This window comes from Cherax quadricarinatus, chromosome 31 (assembly GCF_038502225.1).
Source record: "Cherax quadricarinatus isolate ZL_2023a chromosome 31, ASM3850222v1, whole genome shotgun sequence".
Taxonomy (NCBI): domain Eukaryota; kingdom Metazoa; phylum Arthropoda; class Malacostraca; order Decapoda; family Parastacidae; genus Cherax; species Cherax quadricarinatus.
In genome coordinates, this window is record NC_091322.1 from 16,139,797 (window position 1) to 16,157,662 (window position 17,866).

General features: G+C 39.1%; 1 protein-coding gene across 5 annotated transcripts in view; it reads right to left on the reverse strand.

The window, feature by feature from the left end:
- Positions 1–1,987: 1,987 nt before the first annotated feature.
- The window catches only part of LOC128698196 (putative methyltransferase C9orf114 homolog), a 40,074-nt gene continuing 24,195 nt past the window's right edge, over positions 1,988–17,866 (reverse strand). For 3 of the 5 annotated variants that reach the window (XM_070090220.1, XM_070090219.1, XM_070090221.1), the window contains exons 5-6: positions 16,159–16,279; positions 1,988–5,070 (exon numbers count right to left, since the gene is read on the reverse strand). In XM_070090220.1, coding sequence (XP_069946321.1) covers positions 4,883–5,070; positions 16,159–16,279 — 309 coding nt within the window. In that variant the 3' untranslated portion in view covers positions 1,988–4,882. Of the gene's footprint in view, positions 5,094–5,168; positions 5,260–16,158; positions 16,280–17,866 lie in introns of all 5 variants that reach the window. The other 2 variants (XM_070090222.1, XM_070090223.1) reach the window with 2 other exon arrangements.

Below are 17,866 nucleotides of genomic sequence, written 5' to 3' on the forward strand. Positions count from 1 at the left end.
GCAAAAGACTCAGCAAGAGATGCAACATTCCCCCGATGAAGAGCAGAGGCACCACGAGTACATTGAGAGACAACACAATAAGTGTCCAGGGCCCAAGACTGTTCAGCTGCCTCCCAGCATACATAAGGGGGATTACCAATAGACCCCTGGCTGTCTTCAAGAAGGCACTGGACAGGCACCTAAAGTCAGTACCTGACCAACCGGGCTGTGGTTCATACATCAGTCTGCATGCGGCTAGCGGTAACAGCCTGGTTGATCAGACCCTGATCCACCATAAGGCCTGCTCTCAGGCCGAGCCGCGGGGGCGTTGACCCCTGAAACCCTCTCCAGGCTAACTCCAGGATCAATCGTCAATATTTGGTGGGCGTTTTCCTTAGAGTTTACCTAAATATGTCGGTGTTCGGCATACTGTACGTACTATGTATATGAAGCCATTGTCACGGAATTCTATAAAATTGTCTCATAAATATCCGTTGTGCAATCGCAAAAAAAAAAAAAAAAAAAAAAAAAAAAAAAAAAAAAAAAAAATTGCAACTTGTATAATTACTACCAATTCAGAGTCATGTACTTATATTCTGTTATATCTATGTGACTCTGATGGGTTAGTCTTATACCTCTTAAAGAATATCTTATCATTTCATGTACACTTTTTAAATTACACCAAAGTGGTTGGGCCACTTACCTTTTATATCCTACCTCTCTCCCCCCTCCCACCCTTTTCCAAAATTTCTATCCTTACCCATCCTTCTTCCTTACCCATCTCACCAAAGCTTTGGTCTGGATACCGAATACGAACTATGTATATAGGGTCCAATTGTGGTGCAAATTGTGGGGACCAATAACCTTGAAGAAATACGTAAAAAAAAAAAAGTTTCAAGAAAAAAATTAAATTTCTCCCCAAGGCCATTTGAATATTCCATTTTTATTCACCCCATTTTTTATGAATGCACACATATATTTTATGGAATACCGTACACAAAATTCAAAGGATACACTGATAGTACAAAGATGTTGAAATATACAATACACAAGGTTTGAGGGATACAGTTTAAGTACACAATGGGTGTGTCAAAATTTGCATTTCAATTATCTCATCCAGCTCAGAGTTGGGGTGCATATCCAGGATATGACAGACATTACTCCTCTGAACTGCAGCACTGAACTGCTGAACAGAAAATCAGCTGCTCTGGGATCCTTAGTTGCTCTGATGAGCCTTTTGCCTAGTTCCTTATGAGACTTGGTGTCCCATGGCCTGCTAAGCAATACTCTTGCCTCACACACTGAGTGTCCATGGTTTGATCCCCTGCTGAGTGGAAACATTGGGAGTGTTTCTTTACACCTGGTGTCCCCATTCAACTAGCAAGTAGGTATCTGGATGTTAATCAACTGCTGTAGGTTGCATCCTGGGGGACAAGACTGAAGGACCCCAGTGGAAATAAGACAGACAGTCCTCAATGATGCTGACTTTCTTGGGTTATCCTGGGTGTCTAACCCTCTGGGGTTAAAATCAAATCTTATCTTATCTCACTTTTCCCCCCATGAGCTGAGGGTCTCTGAACCGATGGGTACAAACATATAATAATCGGCACATTCACCATATTTTCTAGGCTTCTGGGATTCCCTGAAGCTGGCAGCTGCACATTCATCCATGCTGTATTGGAGACAGATATCTGTGTATAATTTTGTTTTAGAGGGGGGAGGTGTTTGTTCCCCAGTTTGTATCATATATCATGAGAGAACAGTACACTGATCTTAATGAACCTTACACATATTATTCTAGACCATAGCACTGTAACGAATCAGTATCTTTCATTCGGCTTAATATTAAATATTTATTGTTGATTTTAGATAAAACAAAATTGTGTACTACCTCCTAAATGGCTAAAGGAAGGAAAAATTTGCATAGAGCAGGTTTGAAACATTTTAAAGGTTTGTTTAATTTTTCAGCTTGAGAGCTCAGTTGGTTAGTGGGTGAAAAAAATACTAATGATATTCCACATTTTTTATTAATAAAATTAGCAAATATTGAGGCTACAAAGTCTACTAAAGGTCTTCTACTAAGTGAAACATGCTAACATTGAATGTTGAAGCTGACCAGATGAGGCATTCTCTGGTTAACTCACAGAATCCAAAAATTCCGATGTATTTTTATGATGTTGGTGTATTAGTAAATTTGCAGCTACATAACCTGAACTTTTTTTGCCCATTATAATATTGCATTATTAAAGCCACTATTATTTTGAGATCTTTTTGGATCTTTACTTCAGCTCTGTGGCATTTACCCTGTGACTTTAGAACTATATTTTTCTTGGCAATATGTACAGTATTATCTTGAATTTAATAACAGAAATGTATTTGCTACTGTGCATGTGCTATGTGTACAAGATGAGTGTGATTCATATTAATTCTTATATAACTCAGAGGCTAGGTAGTAGATTGGTTAACAGCAACCACCCAGGGAGGTACTACCGTCTTGCCAATTGAGTGTAAAACGAAAGCCTGTAATTGTTTTACATGATGGTAGGATTGCTGGTGTCTTTTGTGTGTCTCATACACATGCAAGATTTCTGGTACGTCTTGCTACTTCTACTTCCACTTAGGTCACACTACACATACATGTACAAGCATATATATACACACCCCTCTAAGTGTTCTTCTATATTCTTTCTAGTTCTTGCTCTTGTTTATTTCCTCTTATCTCCATGGGGAAGTGGAACAGAATTCTTCCTCCGTAAGCCATGCGTGTTGTAAGAGGTGACTAAAATGCCGGGAGCAAGGGGCTAGTAACCCCTTCTCTTGTATAAATTACTAAATTTAAAAAGAGAAACTTTTGTTTTTCCTTTTGGGCCACCCTGCCTCGGTGGGATACGGCCGGTTTGTTGAAAGAAGAATAACTCAAGAGGCTTGTGAATAAGCCTCTGAACTTTAATTTGGCTATCTTAAGTCATGCAGTGTACCTAAAAGAACAAAAGGCACTTCTTTTCTTCTTTCGTTCAATGCACCAGCCGTATCCCACTGAGGTGGGGTGGCCCAAAAGGAAAAATGAAAGTTTCTCCTTTTAAATTTAGTACTATATACAGGAGGGGTTACTAGCCCCTTGCTCCTGGCATTTTAGTCGCCTCTTACGACACGCATGGCTTACAGAGGAAGAATTCTGTTCCACTTCCCCATAGAGATAAGAGGAAATAAACAAGAACAAGAACTAGAAAGAAAATAGAAGAAAACCCAGAGGGGTATGTATACATATGCTTGTACATGTATGTGTAGTGTGACCTAAGTGTAAGTAGAAGTAGCAAGATGTACCTGAAACCTTGCATGTTTATGAGACAGAAAAAGGGACACCAGCAATCCTACCATCACGTACAACAATTACAGGCTTTCGTTTGACACTCACTTGGCAGGACAGTAGTACCTCCCTGGGCGGTTGCTGTATACCAACCTACTACCTAGAAAAAGGCACTTATGAAATTAAAAGATTTCAGACAAAGACTAAGATCATGAGTTATGCATGACCTTTGAACTCCTAAATCCATTATACTTTCAGCCACAGTACAATCTTTTTATACTTATGGAAAGTGCTAAATCTGGTAGGGCTATTCACTGGTACACATTAGTACTGAGAGAGATGGTAGATGGGTGAGGTGGAAGGGATAAGGAAAGACCATTGGCAGAAAAGAAGGAAAAGGTCAAAGTTGATGTAGCAAATAGTTAAAAAATAAAATGCAAGTCTGGCAGGACTGTTGGAGAGGTCAGATAAAACAAACATACCCTGGTGCTGAGATGATCAGTGTGTTAATTTTTTTTTTTTGTATAATTTGTTGCATTTACTTTGAGGAAGTTAATCTATGTCAGCAACCCTCTTATCTAGATATTAACAATCACGTCCATTTAGAATCTTGCAATCTGTTTCCTTTAGTTATGTCTGCTATTTCACACTAGCCACAAAGTATTGAAAGTTAATTTCTTTTTGGCAAGAAAAGTCAGGTAGTAAAGATTAATGTACATACAACGTAATGTCTCATTTATTTAAAACATGCAGTACTGTAAAGGTTAACTATAATGCTACAATTTAACTGTGCCACTTCATAACTGCCCAAAAATGCCTGTCTTCATTAAGACATATTTAAATTATTTTTTTTTTCTGACAAACCGGCTATATCCCACCAAGGCAGGGTGACCTAAAAAAGAAAAATGAAAGTTTCTCTTTTTAAAATTAGTAATGTATACAAGAGAAGAGGTTACTAGCCTCTTGCTCCTGGCATTTTAGTTGCCTCGTATGACATGCATAGCTGATAGAGGAAGAATTCTGTTCCACTTCCCTATGGAGAATTTAAATTAATTATGAACTGTTAATACACTTACATCCATTTTATTCTGCTTACCTTTGTGTAAATGCACGTTTTAGAAGCTTTATTAAATTTTGAATTTTGATCTTTTTCAGGCTAATATAATTCCTTTTTACCATCAGCTGGTCATTTCTGGAAGCTCATGATAAACTTGGAACTCCAATTGCAATTATTTTTTTTGTTGCTGTGTGATATCTACGGACAACTCCTCTTAGTTGATAACAATTTCCTTTATTGAAATACAGTACCATACCTTTACGATATAATAATCATGCATCCTATCTTTTTTTCTTCTCATACAACACTTTCCCTCTTTCAGCTTACACATAAATGTGTACCTCTTTCCAGTTTACATGATTACAGCACAATGAAAATATTTTCTACATAAACATGTCAGTACTGGTATGTACATGATGCTTATTTGTAAATATAAACATCTGCACATTCCACACAAGCAAACCTACTTCCACCATATGGCATGACTACAATACGATATTAGTAAGCAAAATGTATTGTAATGTTTTTATATTAACTAGCTACTGCATTCCCTTTGGCACTAGTTTATCTTGCAAAATACAAAGACTGATAAGCACAGCCTCTTCTGTTCGTATGGTACGTGACTGCTGAAGTGGACATGTATTGTTGTAGTAATCAAACAGGTGGAGAGGTTCTGATGCTTCAAGTTTATCATCTGAAACTATTGCTGCCTCTAGTCCTTCTACTCCTGAAACAAAATATAAATGCATTCTTTAAGTAATAAAACAGCTGTGACTGGATGCCATTTTTCTCTTCAATTATGAAACTCAAACTAGTAACTCTAACCTTATCTTTACTTAATGATTTGCTTAGTATAGTACTTTTAAATAATTTTTCTTATTAACACATCGGCCGTCTCCCACCAAGGCAGGGTGGCCTGAAAAAGAAAAACTTTCATCATCATTCACTCCATCACTGTCTTGCCAGAGGTGCGCTTACACTACAGTTATAAAACTGAAACATTAACACCCCTGCTTCAGAGTGCAAGCACTGTATTTCCCATCTCCAGGACTGAAGTCCGGCCAGCCGGTTTACCTGAATCCCTTCATAAATGTTACCATGCTCACACTCCAACAGCACATCAAGTCCTAAAAACCCTTTGTCTCCATTCGCTCCTGCCTAACATGCTCAGGCATGCTTGCTGGAAGGCCAAGTCCCTCGCACACAAAACCACCTTTACCCCCTCCCTCCAACCTTTCCTTCCACTACAGATTTATACACTCTCGAAGTCATTCTATTTTGTTCCATCCTCTCTTCATGTCCAAACCACCTCAACAACCCCTCCTCAGCCTTCTGGATATTAGTTTTGGTAATCTCGTACTTCTTCCTAATTTCCAAACTATGAATTTTCTGCATTATATTCACACCATACATTGCTCTCAAACATGACATCTACGCTGCCTCCAGCCTTGTCCTTGTTGCAACATTCATTACTCTCATACATTCCCCTCTTTACTTCCATGGACAAAGTTCTTTGTCTCCACAGACTCCTAAGTGTACCACTCACCTTTATTCCCTCATCAATTCTATGATTCACCTCATCTTTCATACACCCATCTGCTGACACGTCCACGCCAAAATATCTCAATACATTCACCTCCTCCATACTCTCTCCCTCCAATTTGATATCCAATCTTTCGTTACCTAATTTTTTTATCCTTATCACCTTACTCTTTCCTATATTCACTTTCAATTTTCTTCCTTTACATACCCTACCAAACTCATCTACCAACCTCTGCAACTTCTCTTCAGAATCTCTCAAAAGCACTATGTCATCAGCAAAGAGTAACTGTTAGAACTCCCACTTTGTTTTAGATTCTTTATCTTTTAACCCCACACCTCTTGCCAACACCCAAGCATTCGCTTCTCTTACAACCCCAATTATATATATATATATATATATTAAATGTCGTATTTTTTTTTTTTTTCTTTTTTTTTTTTTTTTCAACAAGTCAGCCGTCTCCCACCGATATATATACATGTATATATATATACTGAACAACCATGGTGACATTACACATCTTGTCTAAGGCCTACTTTCACTGGGAAATAATCTCCCTCTCTCCTAACCTAAGCCTCACTATCCACATAAAAACTCTCCAATGGTTTCAGTAACCTACCTCTTATTTCATACATATGCAACATCTGCCACATTCCACAACATCTGCCACATTCCCTCCCCCCCACCCACCCTGTCATACACCTTTTCCAAAGCCATAAATGACACAAAAACCTCTTTACCCTTATCTAAATACTGTTCACCTATATGTTTCACTGTAAACACTTGGTCTACACACCCCCTGTCTTTCCTAAAGCCTCCTTGTTCATCTGCTATCCTACTCAACGTTTTACTCTTAATTCTTTCAATAATAACTCTACCATACACTTTACCAGGTATACTCAACAGACAATCCCCTATAATTTTTGCACTCTCTTTTGTCCCCTGTGCCTTTATACATGTTCTCTGCCAATCCCTAGGTAACTTACCCTCTTCCATACATTTATTAAATAAAAGCACCAACCACTCTAAAACTATATCCCCACCTCCTTTTAACATTTCTATCTTTATCCCATCAATCCCAGCTGCCTTACCCCCTTTCATTCTACCCACTGCCTCACGAACTTCCCCCACACTCACAACTGGCTCTTCCTCACTCCTATATAAGATATTATTCCTCCTTGCCCTATACACGAAATCACAGCTTCCCTATATTCATCAACATTTAACAATTCCTCAAAATATTCCCTCCATCTCCTATTTTAGCTATCAAATCCATTCATTCCCTTGGCTTCCCCAACTTATTACTCTTTTTGATAACATCTCACCCACTCTCTCATTTGCTCTCTTTTTCTCTCCATATACTCCTCCCTCCTTGCATCACTTCTACTTTGAAAAAACCTCTCACATGCTAACTTTTTCTCCTTTACTACTCTTTTTACATCATCATTTCACCAATCGCTCTTCTTCCCTCCTGTACCCACTTTCCTGTAACCACAAACTTCTGCTGAACAATCTAACACTACATTTTTAAACCTACCCCATACATCTTTGACCCCATTGCCTATACTCTCACTAGCCCATCTATCCTCCAATAGCTGTTTATATCTTACTCTAACTGCCTCCTCCTTTAGTTTATAAACCTTCACCTCTCTCTTACTTGCCACTTCTATTTTCCTTGTATCCCATCTACCTTTTACTCTCACTGTAGCTACAACTAAAAAGTGATCTGATATATCTGTAGCCCTCTATAAACATGTACATCCTGAAGTCTACCCAACAGTCTTTTATCTACCAATATGTAGTCCAACAAGCTACTGTCATTTTGCCCTACATCATATCTTGTATACTTAATTATCCTCTTTTTCTTAAAATATATATTACCCATAACCAAACCCCTTTCTATACAAAGTTCAATCAAAGGAACCCCATTATTATTTACACCTGGTACCCCAAACTTACCTACCACACTCTCTAAATATTTCTCCTACTTCAGCATTTAGGTCCCCTACCACAATTACTCTCTCACTTGGTTCAAAAGTTCCTACACACTTGCTTAACAACTCCCAAAATCTCTCTCTCCTCTATACTCCTCTCTTCTCCTGGTGCATACACACTTATTATGACCCACTTTTCATATCCAACCCTTATTTTAATCCACATAATGCTTGAACTTATACATTTATATTCCTTCTTCTCCTTCCATAACTGATCCTTCAACATTACTGCTACCCCTTCCTTAGCTCTAACTCTCTCAGATACTCCCAGGACCAGATTAAGACCCTTAGAGGCCCTAAGCACTTAAAAGATTTTGGTGTCCCCCAGTAGCTGAGTGAGCTACTGAGCACCACTGCACTCACTCTCAGTGGACGACTGAATGGGACAGCCAACATGACCAAGACAAGAACATTCACACGAGCCTCCGTGGACCATGGGGCAGTTACCAGATCCTAATTTATTGTACTGTATTCCCAAGATGAATGTACAGTAGGGCCCCGCTTTATGGCGTTTCACTAATATGACAATTTCAAATTATGACCAAAACTCTCTATACAGCTCCCACATCTTTCTAATACGGCACACACCACCCGGTTTGTGTACATTCTCCTGAGCAGTGCCTCTCTCCATTATGTTTGGAAACTTTCCAAAATTTCAAGTGTTTTAAAATTATTTAATATTTTATATTCTTCTTTTTCTTTCAACAAACCGGCCGAATCCCACTGAGGCAGGGTGGCCCAAAAAGAAAAACAAAAGTTTCTCTTTTTAAATTTAGTAATTTATACAGGAGAAGGGGTTACTAACCCCTTGCTCCTGGCATTTTAGTCGCCTCTTACAACACGCATAGCTTACGGAAGAAGAATTCTGTTCCACTTCCTCATGGAGATAAGAGGAAATAAACAAGAACAAGAACTAGTAAGAAAATAGAAGAAAACCCAGAGGGGTGTGTATATATATACAGTGGACCCCCGGTATTCGATGGCATCGGTATTCGATAAATCCGGTATTCGATGCATTTTAACGCAAAAATTTTGCCTCAGTATCCGATCGAAAACCCGGTATTCGATACGATTCACACGAGATATGTCCACGTGTGGCCTGAACTGCCCTGTGTGTGCCAGTGTTTACAAGCCAGCCAGTGAGAGCGCATCTAAGGATACATTCGGTACATTCCATATTATCACTGTTTTTGGTGCTTGTTTCTGCAAAATAAGTCACCATGGGCCCCAAGAAAGCTTCTAGTGCCAACTCTTCGAGAAAAAAGGTGCTAATGACTAATGAAATGAAGAAAGAGATAATTGCAAAGTACAAAAGTGGAGTGCGTGTGTCGGAGCTGGCCAGGTTGTATAGTAAACCCCAATCAACCATCTCTACTATAGTGACCAGGAAAACGGCAATCAAGGAAGCTGTTCTTGCAAAAGGTGCAACTGTGATTAGGAAACAGCAACTGCAAGTGTTAGAAAATGTTGAGAGACTGTTATTGGTGTGGATAAATGAAAAACAGATAGCAGGAGATAGCATCTCTCAAGCGATCATTTGTGAAAAGGCTAGGAAGTTGCACGACGATTTGGTAAAGAAATTGCCTGCAACTAGTGCTGATGTGAGTGAATTTAAGGCCAGCAAAGGTTGGTTTGAAAGATTTAAGAATCGTAGTGGCATACATAGTGTGATTAGGCATGGTGAGGCTGCTAGTTCGGACCAAAAAGCAGCTAAGAAATATGTGAAGGAATTCAAGGATTACATAGACAGTGAAGAATTTAAAATTGAACAAGTGACGAAACAGGCCTGTTTTGGAAGAAACTGCCAAGCAGGACCTACATTACTCAGGAGGAAAAGGCACTCCCAGGACATAAGCCTATGAAAGACAGGCTTACTCTGTTGATGTGTGCTAATGCTAGTGGTGATTGCAAAGTGGAGCCTTTATTGGTGTATCACTCTGAAACTCCCAGTGTGTTCAGGAAAAACAATGTCCTCAAGGCTAATTTGTGTGTGATGTGGAGGGCAAACAGTAAGGCATGGGTCACTAGGAACTTTTTCCATGACTGGTTACACCATGCATTTGCCCCCACTGTGAAAAATTACCTAATTGAAAAGAAATTAAACCTTAAGTGCCTCCTGGTATTTGACAATGTCCCTGGTCATCCTACAGACTTGGCAGAGCAACTTTCTGGGGACATGAGCTCCATTAAGGTCAAGTTTTTGCCTCCTAATACCACTCCTCTCCTGCAACCCATGGACCAGCAGGTCATTTCCAACTTCAAGAAACTGTACACAAAAGCTGTGCTTCAAAAGTGCTTTGTAGTGACCACAGAAACTCAACTGACTCTAAAAGAGTTTTGGAAGGATCACTTTAATATCCTCAACTGTATAAACCTTATAGGTAAGGCTTGGGAGGGAGTGACTAAGAGGACCTTGAACTCTGCTTGGAAAAAACTGTGGCCAGAATGTGTAGACAAAAGGGAATTTGAAGGGTTTGAGGCTAACCCTGGGAATCCTATGCCAGTTGAGGAATCCATTGTGACATTGGGAAAGTCCTTGGGGTTGGAGGTTAGTGGGGAGGATGTGGAAGAGTTGGTGGAGGAGGACAATGACAAACCACTGATTAGCTGCTAGATCATCTTCAACAGCAAGAGGCCAGACCTGAGGAAACTGCTTTGGAGGAGGGGATAGAGAAATTGAAGGAGTTGCCTACTTCAAAGATTAAGGAAATGTGTGCAAAGTGGCTTGAAGTGCAAACCTTTTTTGATGATAATCACCCTAACACAGCTACTGCAAGCCGTGCTGGTGACTATTACACTGACAATGTTGTGAAACACTTTAGGAATGTCATAAAGGAACGAGAGGTACAGGCCTCTATGGACAGATATGTTTTGCGACAGAAGTCAAGTGACTCTCAAGCTGGTCCTAGTGGCATTAAAAGAAGGGGAGTGACCCTGGAAAAGAACTTGCTACCTCAAGTCCTAATGGAAAGGGATTCTCCTTCTAAACACTAACACCATCCACACACTCCCCTCCTCCTATCCCATCAATCATCACCAGATCTTCATTAAAGGTAAGTATCAATTATTCTATTGTTATTATTCTATAATTATTGTTGTTATTGTAATTATTCTATTACATTAAACTTAATATTTCATGTGGTAAAAAAATATTTTTCATAATTTTGGGTGTCTTGCACGGATTAATTTGATTTCCATTATTTCTTATGGGGAAAATTGATTCGCTTTTTTATATTTTTGGTATTCGATGAGCTCTCAGGAACAGATTACCATCGAATACTGGGGGTCCACTGTACTTGTACATGTATGTGTAGTGTCGCCAAAGTATAAGTAGAAGTAGTAAGACAAACCTGAAACCTTGCATGTTTATGAGACAGAAAAAAAGGACACCAGCAATCCTACCATCATGTAAAACAATTACAGGCTTTCGTTTTACACTCACTTGGCAGGATGGTAGTACCTCCCTGGGCGGTTGCTGTCTACCAACCTACTACTTAATATTTTATATATACTCTGAAAATTATACTTGTGTGTACCTGTACCTAAGTAAACTTACACACTGTCCTGGCATGCAGGTATTCATTAAAATCACTAGGAGTGTCTTATTAGTCTTGAAGATGCCATATTAATAATTTTTTTTTTATTTTATTTTTTTTTAGTAATTTAAGCATACAAACAGAGGTACAAAAAATACATGTAAGAGCAGCATGCCAAAGCCACTTATATGCATAGCATTACGGGCTGGCTTAAAATTAACTTAAGATTAACTAAGCAATGATGAAATCAGTGATAAAACATTATTGTAAACAGATAACTATAAAGCACAAATGAGTATTACAAAGACAGGTCATATGGTTGCTTGCATTGCTGTACATTCAGTCGAATGGAGTATTCTGTTAGGTAGTGTATTTAAAAAAATAATGAAGTTAGATTGGGTCCTAGGTTTAACATTTGTGTGATATAATTGTGAGTAACATATAGGATATACAATTTATAAGGTTCAGTTATTCAGTATTTATTTGGTTTTGAGTGAGTAAGTGATCTTTGAGAAGAGACTTGAATTTATAAACAGGTAGTGTTTCTTTTATATTTACAGGTAATGAATTCCAGATTTTAGGGCCTTTTATGTGCATTGAGTTTTTGCATAGCGTGAGATGGACACGAGGAACATCAAAGAGTGATCTGTGCCTTGTGTTATGGTCATGTGTTCTGTTGAGGTTGTCAAGGAGATGTTTGAGGGGAGGGTTAATATCAGAGTTAAGTGTTCTATGTATGTAATAGGTGCAATAATAAGTATGGATGTTTTGTATGGTGAGTAGGTTGAGTGTTTTGAATATTGGTGGAGTGTGTTGCCTGTAGTGAGAATTTGTTATCATTCTAACTGCAGCCTTTTGTTGGGTAATTAGTGGTCTGAGATGGTTAATTGTTGTTGAGCCCCATGCACAAATTCCATAGGTGAGATAGGGGTAAATAAGAGAGTGATAAAGGGCCAGGAGGGCTGACTGTGGAACATAGTACCGTATCTTCGATAGTATGCCTACAGTCTTGGAGATTTTCTTAGAAATTTGTTGTACATGTGTATGAAATTTGAGTCTATTATCGAGGTGGATTCCTAGGAATTTTCCCTCTGTTAGCTTTGTGATAGGTGATCCGTTTATTATGTTAAGAGGTACATCTGTAGCTCTGTTACCAAACTGAATGAAGTAGGTTTTGTCAATGTTTAGTGTAAGTTTGTTAGTCCTCATCCAGGTAGATATTTTCTGTAATTCGGTGTTTACAGTATTGGCTAGCGTGACTGGGCTCGGGTGAGAGAAGACGTATGTAGTGTCATCTGCAAAAAGTGTGGGTTTGAGTAATTGCGAAGCATTTGGTAGGTCATTTATGTATAGGAGAAAGAGAAGAGGGCCAAGGACACTTCCCTGTGGGACACCAACTGTAATTGGTTGTGCGGAAGAGCTTGCCCCATTTGCGTACACATATTGGCTTCTGTTGCTGAGGTAAGACTTGAGGTAGTTGAGGGAGTGCCCTCTAATACCATAGTGTGACAATTTTACGTGGAGCAAGTCATGGTCAACTGTATCAAAAGCTTTACGTAAGTCAATGAAGATCCCCAGTGGGACTTCTTTTTTCTCTATTGCAGTGTATATATGTTCTAGCATGTGTATAATAGCATCATAAGTATTTTTATTAGGCCTGAATCCAAATTGGCAGGGGTTGAGAATGTTTTGGGAGATGAGGTAGGAGTAGATTCGTTTATGAATTAATTTTTCGAAGATTTTTGAGAGAGGGTGTAAATTGGATATTGGCCTATAGTTATTCAACTCTGTTTGGTCTCCTCCTTTATGGATCGGGGTGACCCTTGCTATTTTGAGTACTGTAGGGAAGGTGGAGGATTCAATGGATTTGTTAAAGAGTGTTGCAATGATTGGTGATAGTACTTGTGACGCTTTTTTGTATATAAAGGGTGGTAAGGTATTTAAATCTCCTGCCTTATTTTTCAGTGCGTTGATAATAAGGGAGACTTCGTATGGGTTAGTCAGAGCTAGGAACAGTGTGTTTGGGTAGTTGCCAGTGAAGTAGTCATTTGGTGGGGTATCTGAGCTTGGGATTTTATTGGCAAGGTTTTGACCTATAGTGGAGAAGAAATCATTGAGTCTGTTTGCTGTTTCTGTTGGTGGGAGTTGGGGTTCATCTGATTTTGCTAATTTTATTTCACTATGTCGTGATATCTTTTTTGTTCCCAGAATTTCTGATAGGGTCTTCCAGGTCTTTTTTATATCACCTCGTAAGTTGGATAATCTGTTCTCATAATACAATTTTTTTGCCCTTCTTATCAGGCTGGTTAGGACTGACGAGTAATGTTTTGTTTGGTCTCTGGTTATGTGACCCATTCTGTACTGTTTTTCATATCGGTGTTTTGTATTTATGGATTTGAGAATGCTGGGTGTTAGCCAGGGACTGTTCAGTCTCTTAGCTGTCATCTGTTTAGTTTTTTTAGGGCAGTGCTTGTTATAAAGGTATTGGGTCTTTTTTAGAAAATTATTAAAACATTCGTCAATATCTGTATAGATTTCTAGCTCAGTGTGCCAGTCAATGTTTGTTACTGCTGTTGTGAAGTTATTAATGGCTGCCTCATTGTGAAGTCTGAAGGTGACTTTAGTAGTGTCTTGGGGTATTTTACCAAGAGTTGTTATGAGGAAAGTAGGGTAGTGGTCTGTGGTATTATCTGTAATTATGCCTGATTTTAAAGGGGATATGGTGTTGGTCCAGATGTGGTCAAGTAGGGAAACACTAGTCTCTGTAACTCTTGTAGGTTTTGTTACTGTTGGTAGCAACATGCAGTTACTCATTGTGTTTGTGAATTCAGTAACGTGTGGGTCCTGGTCTTGCAGGAGATTTATATTGAAGTTACCTGAGAGTAGTAAGTGATCTTTGTTCATGCGTGCATCAGTTATCATACTTCCTAGGTTTTGACTAAATTGGCTAATGTTTGATTGTGGAACTCTGTAGATGTTTATCACTGTGAGAGGTTTTTGTAGGTATTTGGATTTGAATTTGAATTGAATAATGATAATAATAATGACACACAATAATAATCACTCTGAGGTGCATTAAATGTCATATAAAACATTAATATAGACATTTTGCTTAATCCATCTATGATATTTTTTCAAAATTATATAATAAACATGCTACATAACATATAAACATGATAAATATACCAGAGCCACCAGGCTCTGGTGGCCTGGTGGCTAAAGCTCTCGCTTCACACGGTGAGGGCCTGGGTTCAATTCCCAGCCAGGGTAGAAACATTGGGCGTGTTTCCTTTCACCTGTTGTCTATGATCCCCGTCAGTACAATGGGTACCTGGGTATTAGTCGACTGGTGTGGGTCACATCCTGGGACATTGACCTAATTTGCCCAAAATGCTCAGCATAACAAGAGGCTTTCTATATAGTAGTATGATTTTGGTGTCAGCTAGGCCTGTATACCATGTACATGTACTTGTAGTAAATAAAGATATTATTATATCATTATTATATTATAAATATGAGATGTTTTTCTAGTCGGCTTGCGGAGTGAACTAAAACCATATGCATTCACCTGGTATGTTTACATAACTCGCGTCTGTCCTCTCTCATGTACTCATTCTCCCTCTCTCTCTCTCTCTCTCTCGTTTATTCGTTTAATCTCATTTACTCACCTCTCACCCTACATTAAGACTACAAATATTTTAAGGTAAGTAATGAAGGCACTGTATGTGCATTTTATAGCTCTAGGGTGCTGTAAATGCATAGTATGTAATGTGTGGGTGGGGTGGCCAGATGGGGGTTACAATACCTACTACACTATTCAATACCTACCTACCCTACTATTCACCTTACACCCTATATTAAGACCATTACGACTACAAATATTTTATGGTAAGTAATGAGTGTACTACATGTGCATGTTACTTTTTATTGTTTTTTTAATGCCTTGTTCTATTGCTAACTTAATATATGTTAGTGTAAACTTATTATCTGACATTTATAAGTGGAAATAAATGGTGTTCTGCTTTCCGGTAATGTTCAGTTTCTGGCAGTAGCCTGGAACCTAAGCTGCCATATAAGTGGGGCCCTACTGTATATCATTAACTTCTATAATTACTATTTATTATTATTATTGTTGTTGTATATATATGTACATATTTTTTTTTTCATTTAATCTGTGAGCCTCTTTTTGTGGACCCTGGTTCAGCTGCACCATTTGCAGCTTTGCACCATATGGTCTATGGTCCATGGTAAATCCGGCTATGGAAAATTTCTGTGGTGCCCTCCTTCCCTTGATGCCCTAAGCACGTGCTTATTTTGCTTAATGGTTAATCCAGCCCTGGCTACTCCTGACTTAATCCCATTTACTGCTCCCTACTGAAACTCACCTAGCCCTTTCAGCTTTGTTTCACTTAGAGCTAGGACATCCAAGTTCCTTTCATTCATAACATTAGCAATTATCTCTTTAAAATATATCAAGTTAATGAATGCAGATTTATGAAGATACAGTACATACACAGAACTATAAAAATGCTTTTCAAAAGAAAAAATAATGACATTTATTTTTTATGCAACTTTCACAAAATTTTATGCATTATTACAAGAAGCTTAATTACTTAGCAGACTAAGAAATATCTGTGTTAGAGTATCACAGCAGATAACACCTTAACAACACTGTACTATTTTAGGATCAAAACTGTTTAATAAATTACAATTCTATTGTTACAAACTGACCTGTTATAACTTACCTCCAAATACAATGAGCGCATGTGAAAATGTAGGATACTCCATCTTTCGAGCATCATCACCTTTATCTGAAGTTCCAATTAGCAGGTCATAGCCATCAGGAAATCTGCTACCAGCAACAACCTAAGTGCAATTTTAAAATTCATTTTAAAATTTCAGTACTAATAAATAAACTCTAATCTTTCTCACAACCTACACTAAGCCAGTGTAAGTTGCTCAATGCAAGGGGTAGTAAAGGTTCAGCTCACTATGAATGAAGCATCAGAAAGATATACCCCCCTACCTAAATGTATCCTCCTGACTGCCCTAGCAAGTGCAAGGATGCAAGGTACACTGATACTAGGGAAGACAAATGTTATTATTTTTATTATCACACCGGCCGATTCCCACCAAGGCCGGGTGGCCCGAAAAAGAAAAACTTTCACCATCATTCACTCCATCACTGTCTTGCCAGAAGGGTGCTTTACACTACAGTTTTTAAACTGCAACATTAACACCCCTCCTTCAGAGTGCAGGCACTGTACTTCCCATCTCCAGGACTCAAGTCCGGCCTGCCGGTTTCCCTGAATCCCTTCATAAATGTTACTTTGCTCACACTCCAACAGCACGTCAAGTATTAAAAACCATTTGTCTCCATTCACTCCTATCAAACACGCTCACGCATGCCTGCTGGAAGTCCAAGCCCCTCGCACACAAAACCTCCTTTACTCCCTCCCTCCAACCCTTCCTAGGCCGACCCCTACCCCGCCTTCCTTCCACTACAGACTGATACACTCTTGAAGTCATTCTGTTTCGCTCCATTCTCTCTACATGTCCGAACCACCTCAACAACCCCTCCTCAGCCCTCCGGACAACGGTTTTGGTAATCCCGCACCTCCTCCTAACTTCCAAACTACGAATTCTCTGCATTATATTCACACCACACACTGCCCTCAGACATGACATCTCCACTGCCTCCAGCCTTCTCCTCGCTGCAACATTCATCACCCACGCTTCACACCCATATAAGAGCGTTGGTAAAACTATACTCTCATACATTCCCCTCTTTGCCTCCAAGGACAAAGTTCTTTGTCTCCACAGACTCCTAAGTGCACCACTCACTCTTTTTCCCTCATCAATTCTATGATTCACCTCATCTTTCATAGACCCATCCGCTGACACGTCCACTCCCAAATATCTGAATACGTTCACCTCCTCCATACTCTCTCCCTCCAATCTGATATTCAATCTTTCATCACCTAATCTTTTCGTTATCCTCATAACCTTACTCTTTCCTGTATTCACCTTTAATTTTCTTCTTTTGCACACCCTACCAAATTCATCCACCAATCTCTGCAACTTCTCTTCAGAATCTCCCAAGAGCACAGTGTCATCAGCAAAGAGCAGCTGTGACAACTCCCACTTTGTGTGTGATTCTTTATCTTTTAACTCCACGCCTCTTGACAAGACCCTCGCATTTACTTCTCTTACAACCCCATCTATAAATATATTAAACAACCACGGTGACATCACACATCCTTGTCTAAGGCCTACTTTTACTGGGAAAAAATTTCCCTCTTTCCTACTTACTCTAACTTGAGCCTCACTATCCTCGTAAAAACTCTTCACTGCTTTCAGTAACCTACCTCCTACACCATACACTTGCAACATCTGCCACATTGCCCCCCTATCCACCCTGTCATACGCCTTTTCCAAATCCATAAATGCCAC